At 35.5% G+C, this 12091-nt stretch overlaps 1 protein-coding gene across 3 annotated transcripts; it reads right to left on the reverse strand.

The window, feature by feature from the left end:
• Nucleotides 1-2542: 2542 nt before the first annotated feature.
• On the reverse strand, nt 2543-5690 carry LOC105118377 (probable receptor-like protein kinase At5g47070). Of its 3 annotated transcripts, none has more exons than XM_011016311.1 (6): nt 5380-5690; nt 4979-5063; nt 4584-4948; nt 4153-4413; nt 3491-3613; nt 2543-3413 (listed from the first exon to the last, which is right to left on the reverse strand). In XM_011016311.1, coding segments are annotated over exons 2-6 (1302 nt in total). In that variant the 5' UTR covers nt 4980-5063; nt 5380-5690; the 3' UTR covers nt 2543-2861. The 3 variants fall into 3 exon arrangements, with proteins under 3 accessions (XP_011014613.1, XP_011014612.1, XP_011014611.1); XM_011016310.1 differs by having other exon boundaries at nt 4584-4956; nt 4987-5058; nt 5380-5689; XM_011016309.1 differs by lacking the exon at nt 5380-5690 and having other exon boundaries at nt 4584-4956; nt 4987-5365.
• Nucleotides 5691-12091: the final 6401 nt, after the last annotated feature.

Raw genomic sequence — 12091 nt, forward strand, 5'->3', positions numbered from 1 at the left:
CTTTTACCAAGTTTGCAAGATGCACAATCAACAATATCATTATGAGAAGAAGTTGAATTTTTATTTCCTAATAAACCAGATTTAAACAAGACTCGAAGTACATGAGAATTAGGATGTCCTAAACGTCTATGCCACACCTGATTATCACAGTGAGCAGCATTACATGCAACATAATTTAACATAGGAGAGGGAGATAGAAACAAGGGAAATAGACGTCCCACTTTAGGTCCCTTCACGATCATCTTCCCGGACACTTGATCCTGCACAAAACAACCAGATTTGGAAAAATGAACATCACAATTGTTGTCAACTAATTGGCCAACAGATATGAGATTAGTGGACAGCTTAGAAGACACAAAGACAGTATTTAGAAGGGCTGAAATATCACCAACAGCTGTGATAGACAAAGGATTACCATCGGCAGTACGAATATGAAGATTACCTTCATATTTTTTAACATTATTTAAAGGTAAGACAGTGTTGGTCATGTGATTAGAAGCAGCAGAATCAAAATACCAAGGCTTAGGAATGGAATTTCGGTTACCTGAAAGGCCTAAAGCAGAAAGGGCAGAAACTATCATTTGTTGGACCATTTCAGGGGTAATAGAGGACTGACCAGGACTAGGAGTATTGGAGGAACCAACCGAGACATTATAGGCGGTTTCAGATTTCTTTGGAGGCCGGATGGAGCAATCTTTGATGATATGCCCTGTTTTCTTACAATAGTTGCAGAATTTTTTGGTACAAGTAGTGGCAATGTGCCCAAATCCTTTGCAGCTATAACACTGAACATTTGACATATTTCTACCTCCTTTAAACCTCCCTTGAGCAGTGTATGCAACAGGGATTGGAGTAGAATTTTGAGCTTTCTGCTCCAAGACAGCTTGTGTAATGATCCGTTGTTCTTCCCTGAGAAGCTCTCCTACACAAATATCCAAGAAAGGAACTGGTTCTCTATTCATCAGGTTGGACCTGATTGCTTCAAATTCCCCTCTTAACTTCATTAAAAATTGATCACGCTTGCTAGTCTCATGCACACTTTGAATAACAATAAGTCCTTCAAGAGGTACACTTGCATACACAATGTCTGTGTACTCAGCCCAAAGATTTACAAAGGAAGAATAAAATTCTTGTATTGACATACTACCTTGATTGAGTTGACCCAACTCAAGTTCCAATTGAAACCTTCGTGCTGTATTGCTTTGGTTGTAAACTTTCTTTAGGTAATCCCACATTTCTCTAGATGATTTGTAAGGCTTGAGATTGAGAAGCATGGAGTGTTCCATACTTCCAAGGATCCAAGACATAATCTGAGCATCCTTCACCTCCCATTTCACATATTTCTCCTTTTCCTGCTCACTGTCAGGTGCAGGAACTGTCCCAGCAATATGACCCCATAATTCCTTTCCCTTGACAAAAATCTGAAACTGGAAAGCCCAGGCAGAATAGTTCTTTCTAGTAAATCGAACAATAAAATGTTCAGATCGTTCCATAGACAAGATTTAACTAGAAACAAGAACAAAAAGATCAAGTCCAAGAAAAAACAGAATAAAAGAACCAGATAAGGAACTAGACACAAGATGAATTGATTTCAGAATTTTGGCTCTGATACCATGACAAGATAATACAAGAGAAATTCTGAAATGTTTTCTGTCCCCCTTTCACTAAGAGGTTTGGGATGAAAATAAATATATCACCATCAGTGGTTGCATAGTTACAATATATATATACATCAAGAAGTATCAAAACCCTTAATTCTAGCATCTAATAAACATAATCAGATTCTTTAATACTAGGCCTAGACAATAATTGAGATCTTTAGAGAGAATCCAGGGATATACAGCTATGACAGAAATTAAACAAAGAAAGAAGAATATAGTGACAGCTATGAAAGAAATAGAATAAGAAAAGGAGAATATACTGACAGCTACAAAAGAAAGACTAATAGCTATTAAAAAAATGAAATAAAAGAGAATATATTGACATCCCCCCTCAAATTGATGCGGGTAGGTCGAACAACATCAATTTGCGTCTTCACTGCCACCCCCGCCCTGTCCTCCTGTTCTCTCCATTCTTCTTTATTGTACTCTGTACTCTTGGACTTTGACACGATGCTTGGGATTCGAAGTAAATGACCACAGTTTCAGGATAGAGAATGGCAATGAGGATCAGATACACGAGATGGTTAAATTTGGTTTGTCTACAGATGATGCTTGCAGCTAAAGAAGTTTCGAGTTCACAGTGATGGTTTCTATCCACTCGTGGGGTGTGATATTTGGATTGAAGAAATGGGTGTGGCAGCCTCGTAAATTGCAGGCTGATATCAAGAAATTATCGGAGCTCTTTACTCCAAAAAGATGAGTTTACCATGTTGCAAAATTGCAATCACTCGCAAGAGGGGCAGAGGCTAAAGTCTGCCCCGTGCTCCTTGAAGACTTCTCCTTGCAGGTGTTAATAAAATCATCTATCTGGATTATCCACACACGGGCGCGCGCACAAAAGAACTCGCTAGATATTTTTTGAGTCAAATAAAGTGAGAACCGATTTAAATCAATTTATCCTCATTCCGTTCTGCTTTATTTCCTTTGTAATTCACGAGTTTCTATACAAGTAGTCTGCTACAGAAGCCACGCAAAAAGCGAAAGACAACACTCTTCCACGCAATTTGCCTGCACACAGAAAAGGCCCGCCTCTTCAATTAAAACTACCATGACATATACTAGCATCATCACATTTAGAAACCAGCTATTCACTTCCACATGAAAGTTCTTCGTGCGAGGTTCTTAACCAGTTAATCTAGTTAGCTTGGAATGAATCATCAGAACACACCAGTGCGCCAACATGCAATGCCAGCAATCAATTCAGGGTACTTTGGCCCTCTGCATGATCGCAAATCTTCTTCTACTGGCATCGTCAACGTGCTCACTGAGTTTCGCCAGGTGTGCCATTCGCCGTTTCCAAGACTTGGAGGCCTCTACATGATCCAGCTTCTTACTCGAGTCAATCAGATCGTCATTTCCAGTGGCTTCAAAACTGTTCTTCGAAGGGCTTCCTTCTGATGAATCTTGGATTATCTGTTCCAAGGTCTCCGCCACCTGACTCATCTTTGGTCGATCTTTTGCGCTCTTTAACAAACAACTGTCTGCTAACCTGGCAATCCTCCGAGCTGCACTCATAGAATACTGGTTTTCAAGTCTTGGATCCATTATCAAACCAAACTTTTTACTATCAGCAGGGAACTGCTTTACCCATTCCAATAACTTCTGCTCCACTTTCGGCCTGTTTCTTTCCAACGATCGCCTGCCAGTAAGAATCTCATATAGTACCACACCGAAGCTCCAAACATCACTTCTGGCTGTGAGATGCCCTGTCTCAATGTAATCTGGCGCAGCATATCCATATGTCCCAACTACCTGTCAGCATAAAAAGAATCCCATGAGAAGGATGCAGTCGGCATCTAATGCAACAAACAAATGTTCATGATACTTACTGCTGTTGAGACATGCGTTCGTCCAGCCATTGGTCCCTCCCTAGCAAGCCCAAAGTCTGAAAGCTTCGGTTTCAAATCTTCATCTAATAACACATTGGAAGTCTTGAAATCTCGATATATAACCTGCAACATCAATTGCGAAAAGGAAGTAGAAAAAGGTAAAAAATCGAAGCACAAACTAAAATCCAGAGGACCTGAACATGACATATTGCATGCCAAGTAGTGAATATGACAGATTAGATGAATATTTAACTAACACCATTACTTATGGGCAGAATCCAAGGACACTGAACTACAGATTTAGACAGAAGGAACCTGTTATCAAAAGTTTTAATGTTGCAACACTTGTTGCTTCATTCTTCTTACTGTTGTAAAAGGTACCGAACTACAATCAAGCCACGGGAATCACATGATTTCAGTTCATAAGAAAGGTTCTTCTCTAAGATTTTCTAGCACAGGTCAAATTCAGATGCCATAAAGCCTCGTAAAAGGAGGTTGATCCACCGGAGAGAGATTATAAGGTTCATTAACCAAAGTTCAGTCCTCTGGAAATTCTATGAAGGAACCTACAAGGGCTCTCTGTTTGTATTCCCATAAACAGCACTGATATATGCAGATGCGCGTGCGCACAATTACTTATCAAACATGTTTTAGACGAGAACCTGAACTTCCAACCCTTCATGTAGAAAAGCTAATCCTTGAGCTGCTCCAAGTATTATTTGTAATCTTGTCTTCCAGGGAAGCACAGGATATGCCTTGTTGAAAAGATGATCGTCTAAACTTTTGTTTCGCATAAACTCATACACAAGAAGTCTCTGGATACCTCTTTCGCCATCCACGGCACAGTATCCTAAAAGTTTGACAAGATTTGGATGCTCCAGAACACCAAGAAATTGAACTTCGGTCACCCATTGTTTATGACCCTATGAGAAACAGAAAAAATGAATAAGCAGTCACCACTTGAAGAATGAACTTATAAAAGATGGTTACCAGAACATTAAAGTGAAATTTGAACTCAAGATGGACTTGTCACTAATATTCAATCCAATTGCATATATAATCTTATGCAAACTCCCAGGCTTAAAAGTCATACCTGGAAGCCATCTCCGTTAAGCTTCTTAATTGCAACAACAATAGGGTCACCTTCTCCGTCAGCAGGCTTGATTGAACCTTTATAGACATTACCAAATCCACCTTCCCCAATCTTAAACAGCCTACTGAAACCATTAGTTGCATTTCTGAGCTCTGAGAAAGAAAAGACTCTCAGATTATGAGCCTTCTCTTCATACATTTCTGATATACCTCTCTGTGAATTTTCTGAGCATGAAGAATTGATCATCCCATCAGTAGTGCATGAAGAATCGTCGGTCTTCGTTGTACTCCTCTGTTTCAATTCCGGTGCTGATCTTTGTCCCCTGCTTCTTGATTTGTCCTTAAAGTAGTACTGAAAACACTTCATTTTTTTTAATTTTTTTTTGCAACGTTTTTTTTTTTTTGCAAACTTGAATGAGTAGAACTAGTGGTAGGGATCTCGTTCAAATGCCAAATTTTTTGCCTGCCTTCAAAAGCTGATCTTGAAAGCACAGAGAACAAAATTCACACGATCAAGAAAAAAGGTATCAGCAAAGCTCCAAACTTCAGAACATCGACATGATATCAGAGTGAGATTGAGTAAATCCAGACAACCAATAAAAAGATTCACAACAACAAATGAAAACACACAGAAAATGGTCAAAACTTAAAATAACGCGAACCAAAATAAGAAACAAGAAAACATGGGGAGAGAAGAGAAATTGGGAGGTTTCACGCATGAAGACAGCATATGGAGTAAAAAGAAGTAAAAAGAGAAAACTAGAGATATAGACATGCAGATATTCAAATACTTTTACCAAATAATAGAGGTAGGACAGACTTCCATGGATTACTTTTCTTGCTTTGCTTCTATTCCTTTTGTTGAATAAAGAAGCCTCTTTTGGCTTCTCTTTTCCTCTCGATTTTGGTAAACCATGGAGAAGCTTCGATGAAACTTCAGAGCCAATAGGGTTTCAAAAAGATGAAAACTTTCTTCTACGTTTTGTATCTGTTGGTAACGCTTTGAATTCTGAACCCTGAGAACTACTTTTAGTTTCAGGCAAAAAGCTTGCTCAGATTGACCTGTCTGGATTTCTATACACACACAACTATGTATGGGGTCCAAACTGAATTATTAAGTTAATGGGCATCCCTTTAATGGTTAAAAGCCTGGTTAATCAACAACTTCTGGTTAAAAACAAAAAATTAAAAAAAAATGGATCCTTGTATTATGTGTCCTAATTCGATTCGAAAAGGATTTGTTTTTAATGGAAAGAGTAAGCGAGATTAGAATAAAAAATTGCTAACAACTATCAAGAATATTCGAAAATCTGTTTTATCTTAAATATAAGGTTGTGTACATCTTCAAGGAGACTTTCTGCTCGTTGAGATTTAAGATCTTTATGAAGAGAATTGGAACCCATAAATCTTCAAAGGGATGGAGTGAGAATTCAAGAATGAAAGAACAAAGACAATCGGCACATATAAGGCAAAAATGAAAATAATGGAATTAGTTTTTTTCATTTTTCTCTTATGAATAGTTTTCCAAGCTTTTAAGTTCTTTACGCAATTGCATTCGTGTGATATGTTTTTTAAAAATATATTGAAATAATTTTTTTATATTTTTAATATTGCATGGAAAAATCATAAAAAAAATCTAAAAATATTAATTTGATTTTTTTAAATAAAATTTGAAAAGTATTTTGTTGGGACTAAAAGAAACAATTGGCACCATGAATCAATTAAATGGGTATGAAACAATTTTACCTTCAAAACCACCAAATTAACCATCCAGGGAAAATCTTCCAGTTGGGAAGTGACAATGGACAAGAGAGACTTAATGAGGTCATTCTGTAAGAAAAACTTCAAATTAAATATTTAGTTTTGAAAAAATAAACAAAGTAAAGATAGAAGGTGTGGACTTTAAACCTCGATTTCACCTACTTTTTTGTAAGATATACCTGGAACACGTCCATGCGAGTTGGAAGTATTCGAGTTCTGTCACTGTTAAGAAAATGTCGAGAGCCCGTTAGATAGCATGAGATTGACTAGAGATTCCTCAAGCAATAGACAGAACAGACAGCATCTAAGTGTCCCCATGCCCATGGTCAACAACGTTTCTTGCTGGCAGAGCACTGCTAAATTATGCATGAAGTCTTTTTCTATTAATTATGCTGATCGAGTTGACAATTTAGCTCCATAGGCACCAGAAGTTTTTTTCTTAGAAAAAAAGAAGCAAGACCCTTCACGAAATGTATGGCTCATCTCTCTCCGGTGAAGAGGATATAAGCTCGATGTTACTCTTGCATAGAGAAAAGGATGAGGTAATTCGGCAAAGCCGATTGAATATCTTATAGAACTAAACCAATAAAATTTCTTAGTCAAATTTTAATGCGATAGAATAAACAAATAGAAAATCATGGTTTTTTTTCATTTACCTAGTTGTCTAACATTTTTACAATGTAGTCCCTGCGTTTGAGTGTTGATTTTCCAATTAACTCATCTTTATCTACTCTCTCTGCTGTTCCAACTAAGATCCATCTCTCTTCATTATGCCCACCCACGAGATTCAAATCATCGATAGAAATAAAAACCCTAGCAATAATGGATTCAACAAACTTGAGTTTAGATTTCTCGTTTCTCATAAGTGGATTCGACTAGAAGGAAATAAATGTTGCTGGGCCATCGTGATGATTGTAGAGATTTTCTTGGTATGTCGTGAATGTTTGAGGAGAGAAGGCAGTGGTCATTGTAGTTGTTGTTGTGGGTGCACCAAGAAGTGGGATTGGGCGTGGAGTTGACGATGAATTGAGATAGCGTGGGTGGCAGCGGTTTCGTAGGTGTTCGAAGACGGTGGCTCCCTGGGTCTTGTCATTTTGACCACTTTAAGTTTATGAGTAAGTTAATTGGAGAAGGGGGATTGCGATTATATAAGCATAGATTATTGGCCAAAAAAGAAAATAATTAACATGAAAAAATATCTAGATGCTATCAACTTTTATTTTATAAAAAAAAGTTTTTATAAAACCATGTGGACATGGGGATTGATCTAATATTATTTGGTTAATTTTAAATGATTAATAAAAATATAATTTTATTTAAAAATAAATATTTAGGGTGATATACATTTTATAAATATTAAGATGATAATATATTTGATTTATTTAGGTCAACTCGAGTTAACTTATCAATCTATATATTGAAACATGGAATTATGATAGCTTCATGTAAAGTAAATCAAAATAAGTTATGAACTCTAATTTTCAGTCAATTTAATATTGAATGATAAAATTAAAAAGAAAAATAAAAAAAAATAAAAAATAACCTGATAACTCAATAGAAAAAAATTAAGACAAATTATAAACCACAATCCCCAGTAAAACTAATGATAAATTATGTAATTGAAATTAAAAATTTGAATAAAAGTGACACAAAAAACAACTCGAGTAAACCCGGATTAACCTGTCAAACTCGTTACGAATCATGAAACATGAATAATCTTATAAAAAGCAATCAAAACAAATCACAAAGCCTAATTCTCAATTAATCTAATATTCAAAGATGAAATTGAAAGAAAAAATATTTAGAAAATAAAAAAAAATCTCAAGTCAACCATTCAAACTTGTGGTTTAAATCCTGAGATTATAATAATTTTATAAAAAATAAATTATAAAGTATGATCCTTAATAAATTTAATGTTGAAAAATATAATTGAAATTGAAAAAAAAACATAAATTGAAAAAAAAAGGAAAAAAGAAAAATAAAAATAAAACACCATTCAAGATAATAGTGTTTTATAAGGAAAAGTATAGTAAAATCCCCCTCTCTTTTATATTTTTGTTAACTACATTATTGACTTGTGTTGCGAAGTAGGTCGGGTCAAGCTTTTCCTAAACATTAAAAAAAAAAAGTTGTTAATGTTTTTTTTCTAGTGGAATTTTTTTTTTAATTGTGTGAGGGTTGACCCAACATGACTTAAATAACTTTGTGGATTCAAAAGCAACTCCGATAATCTATAAAAAATAGTCTGACTATAAAAAATTCAAAATGATATCTTTTTTAATATTAAAATAGCAATATAATACATTGACCTGGATTAACCTAAGTTAATATATTAAAGCTACGACACGAGTTATGAGACTATAATAACCCTATAGAAAACAAATTAAAATAAGTTATAAAGTTTTATTTCCAATCAACTTAATATTTAAAGATGAAATTAAAATAAAAAAATCAATAAAAAAAATATAAAAAAATAACTTAAGTTGACTTCGTGACTATTTTAATTAGATCAAGATAACCCTGTAGAAAATAAATTAATAAATTTAATTATTAATCAACTCAATAACATAAAAAATTATAAAGTTTAATTTTTAATCTATTATGTTGAGCTTAATATTGAAAAACAAAAAAAATATTAAAAACACAAATCTAATATTAAAAAAAAAACAAAAAAAAACATTGATTTAAAAACAATATACGCCCGGGGAGGAGAGGTCTCCTCCTTTATTTATTTATTTATTTTGGTTAATTAACGATGATAATAATAATAATAATACGTAGTCGACACTGTTCATTGGCAAGTGTTGTCAGCCGATACTTTCCCAAAAATTAAGAAACGATATTGGACATTTACAAGGAGGGCATTTATGTACCGGTCAAACAAGGGCAGATAGAGAGGAATAATCACAGCTGTTTATTTAGCATTCTTCAACAAATAAAGCAAAGATTAGAGCCGATATATCAATTAATTTGACTAACTCTTGGAATGTTGATGTTAACAGCTCTCCTACCTCTATCACCAAGATCAGCTATCCATCGACGGTCCAAGCTCTCTCTTAATGGTCAAATTAAGATTTAATAAATAAAAAAATCTTAAATATATAATTCTAGCTAAAGTGCGATTTAATAGTTAGATATATTTTGTTATCAGTCACGGGTGCCCAAGAAAAGTGGCCGAGTCCTTTTGCTAGCTGCACATATGAGACAAAAAAAAAAACATATTACACATCAATCTCATTTAAAAAAAACATGTTAAACATCAATCTCATTTAAAAACTTATATATAATAAGATTCAAACCTAGTAAAATTCAAATTTTGATTGATAAAATTTTAATATTTTATTAAAAAATTATCTTAATTTAATATTTTAAGATATTATCTATATAATTTTCTAATATTGATCAGTGAAAATTGCATTATTTATTTTGAATATATTGTTGATGCCGACACTGTTTGTTTTGGATCGAAATACCCCTGTGTTCTCGAGGACTTATAAGGTATTCATCATCCAAATCGTTAGATTTTATATTAAATTTAAATAATGTATATATTATCGTTGCGATGGGTTTAATTTATTTTCATGTGAGAGGAGGAAATACTGGATCGTCCCGCGTAACGTGAGAAGAGGGAATTGATGGCAATTAATTGTATTTCATTTTATGAAACAAGCAACAGCTGAGTGAGTGCTGCCCTGTTCCTGATGGTGGCTCCATCGTTTACGCTTGAGTTCAAGCAGAAGATATCGGAGACCTAGGTGTTGGGAATTTCGACCGGTGATGTTCTTGATACTTGCTCATAGAAGAGCCAAGCACACTGACACAATATTTAACGTGGTTCGGCAAAACCGCCTACATCCACGGGAGAAGTCAATATATTTAGAGATAGAGAAAGAATACAAAACAAATACATGGAGGAAGAGGATTACACCCTCTCATACTCAACTCTCAACTCTCTTTGCTGCACTTGCAGCTGCTGCAATGGCAGCAAGGCTGCTGCCATTGCAGCTCTCTTTTACTCTCTACTTTCTTCACATTTTCATAATTCTCTTCACACATTTTGCTCTCTTGTATATGCCTCTATTTATAGGCATTCATGGAGGTTTTTCTTCAACAAAGGTGGCTGCCAACTCCAACTCTTCTTCAACAATGGTGGCTGCCAACCTTTGACATCTTGGATGAATGCACATGGTTGGTGCAATAACAAATGATTGTTGCACATTAATGACAACCAACCTAACATTAGGCCGTGCCGTCCACTCCATGACCATCAATGCCATTGTTTTCATGGCACTTTGAATATTTGAGAGCGCCGATGATCACGAAAATACATACCGAATAACTGATTAGCACCATTGGCAGTCAATACTTGGTGTCGTGCAGTTTAATTTCCAATTCTCGCAGGCAGCTCGGAAGAGGGAGTCTCTTAGCTCATCATATATCTTGACCAGGTAGAAAAATATATGGTATGATGAGATGATTGTAATCATAAACTGAATTGATCTAGTTGACGATGGAGAACGGAAGTTGGATATTCCCCCACTGTCACATGCACGTGCAAAGACAACGATGCAAGTGAGAAAGAAATTGAAGGAGACTTTTCTACTAGAAATTGTGATCTTGCTGCTCCCGGGCTTTTGTATAGCCATGAGCGTTGTAAACTAGCACGAAGAGGAGAGTGGAGACGTCGATCTCTTCGCTAGAGATTGATTACGAGATAAGTGTCTGAAATTGATTGGTTACTGTTGAGTGCGGGCTCTGATGTTATGAGAATTGTTTACTCGACGAAGAATATTTCAGACCGGAAAGTATACTTTAATTCTTAACTAAGACTTGGTGACTGTTACCGTTTATCCCACCAAGTTGCGGGTGGTTTTATTTATTTTTATTATATAAAAAAGAGTAAGATACCTTTGTTCATATAATTCACTTGCAAGAAGTGAATTATTTTTTTCCAGAGATCATGGTAAATTCAAGTCATGAAAAACAAAAACCAGAAATTTATACGAGTTCAAGCAGAAGATATCGGAGACCTAGGCCGTGCCGTCCACTCCATGACCATCTATGCCATTGTTTTCACGGCACTTTGAATATTTGAGAGCGCCGATGATCACGAAAATACATACCGAATAACTGATTAGCACCATTGGCAGTCAATACTTGGTGTCGTGCAGTTTAATTTCCAATTCTCGCAGGCAGCTCGGAAGAGGGAGTCTCTGAGCTCATCATATATCTTGACCGGGTAGAAAAATATATGGTATGATGAGATGATTGTAATCATAAACTGAATTGATCTAGTTGACGATGGAGAACGGAAGTTGGATATTCCCCCACTGTCACATGCACGTGCAAAGACAACGATGCAAGTGAGAAAGAAATTGAAGGAGACTTTTCTACCAGAAATTGTGATCTTGCTGCTCCCGGGCTTTTGTATAGCCATGAGCGTTGTAAACTAGCACGAAGAGGAGAGTGGAGACGTCGATCTCTTCGCTAGAGATTGATTACGAGATAAGTGTCTGAAATTGATTGGTTACTGTTGAGTGCGGGCTCTGATGTTATGAGAATTGTTTACTCGACGAAGAATATTTCAGACCGGGAAGTATACTTTAATTCTTAACTAAGACTTGGTGACTGTTACCGTTTATCCCACCAAGTTGCGGGTGGTTTTATTTATTTTTATTATATAAAAAAGAGTAAGATACCTTTGTTCATATAATTCACTTGCAAGAAGTGAATTATTTTTTTTCAATT

This window comes from Populus euphratica, unplaced genomic scaffold, assembly GCF_000495115.2.
Source record: "Populus euphratica unplaced genomic scaffold, PopEup_1.0 scaffold1899.1, whole genome shotgun sequence".
NCBI classification, from domain to species: Eukaryota; Viridiplantae; Streptophyta; class Magnoliopsida; order Malpighiales; family Salicaceae; genus Populus; species Populus euphratica.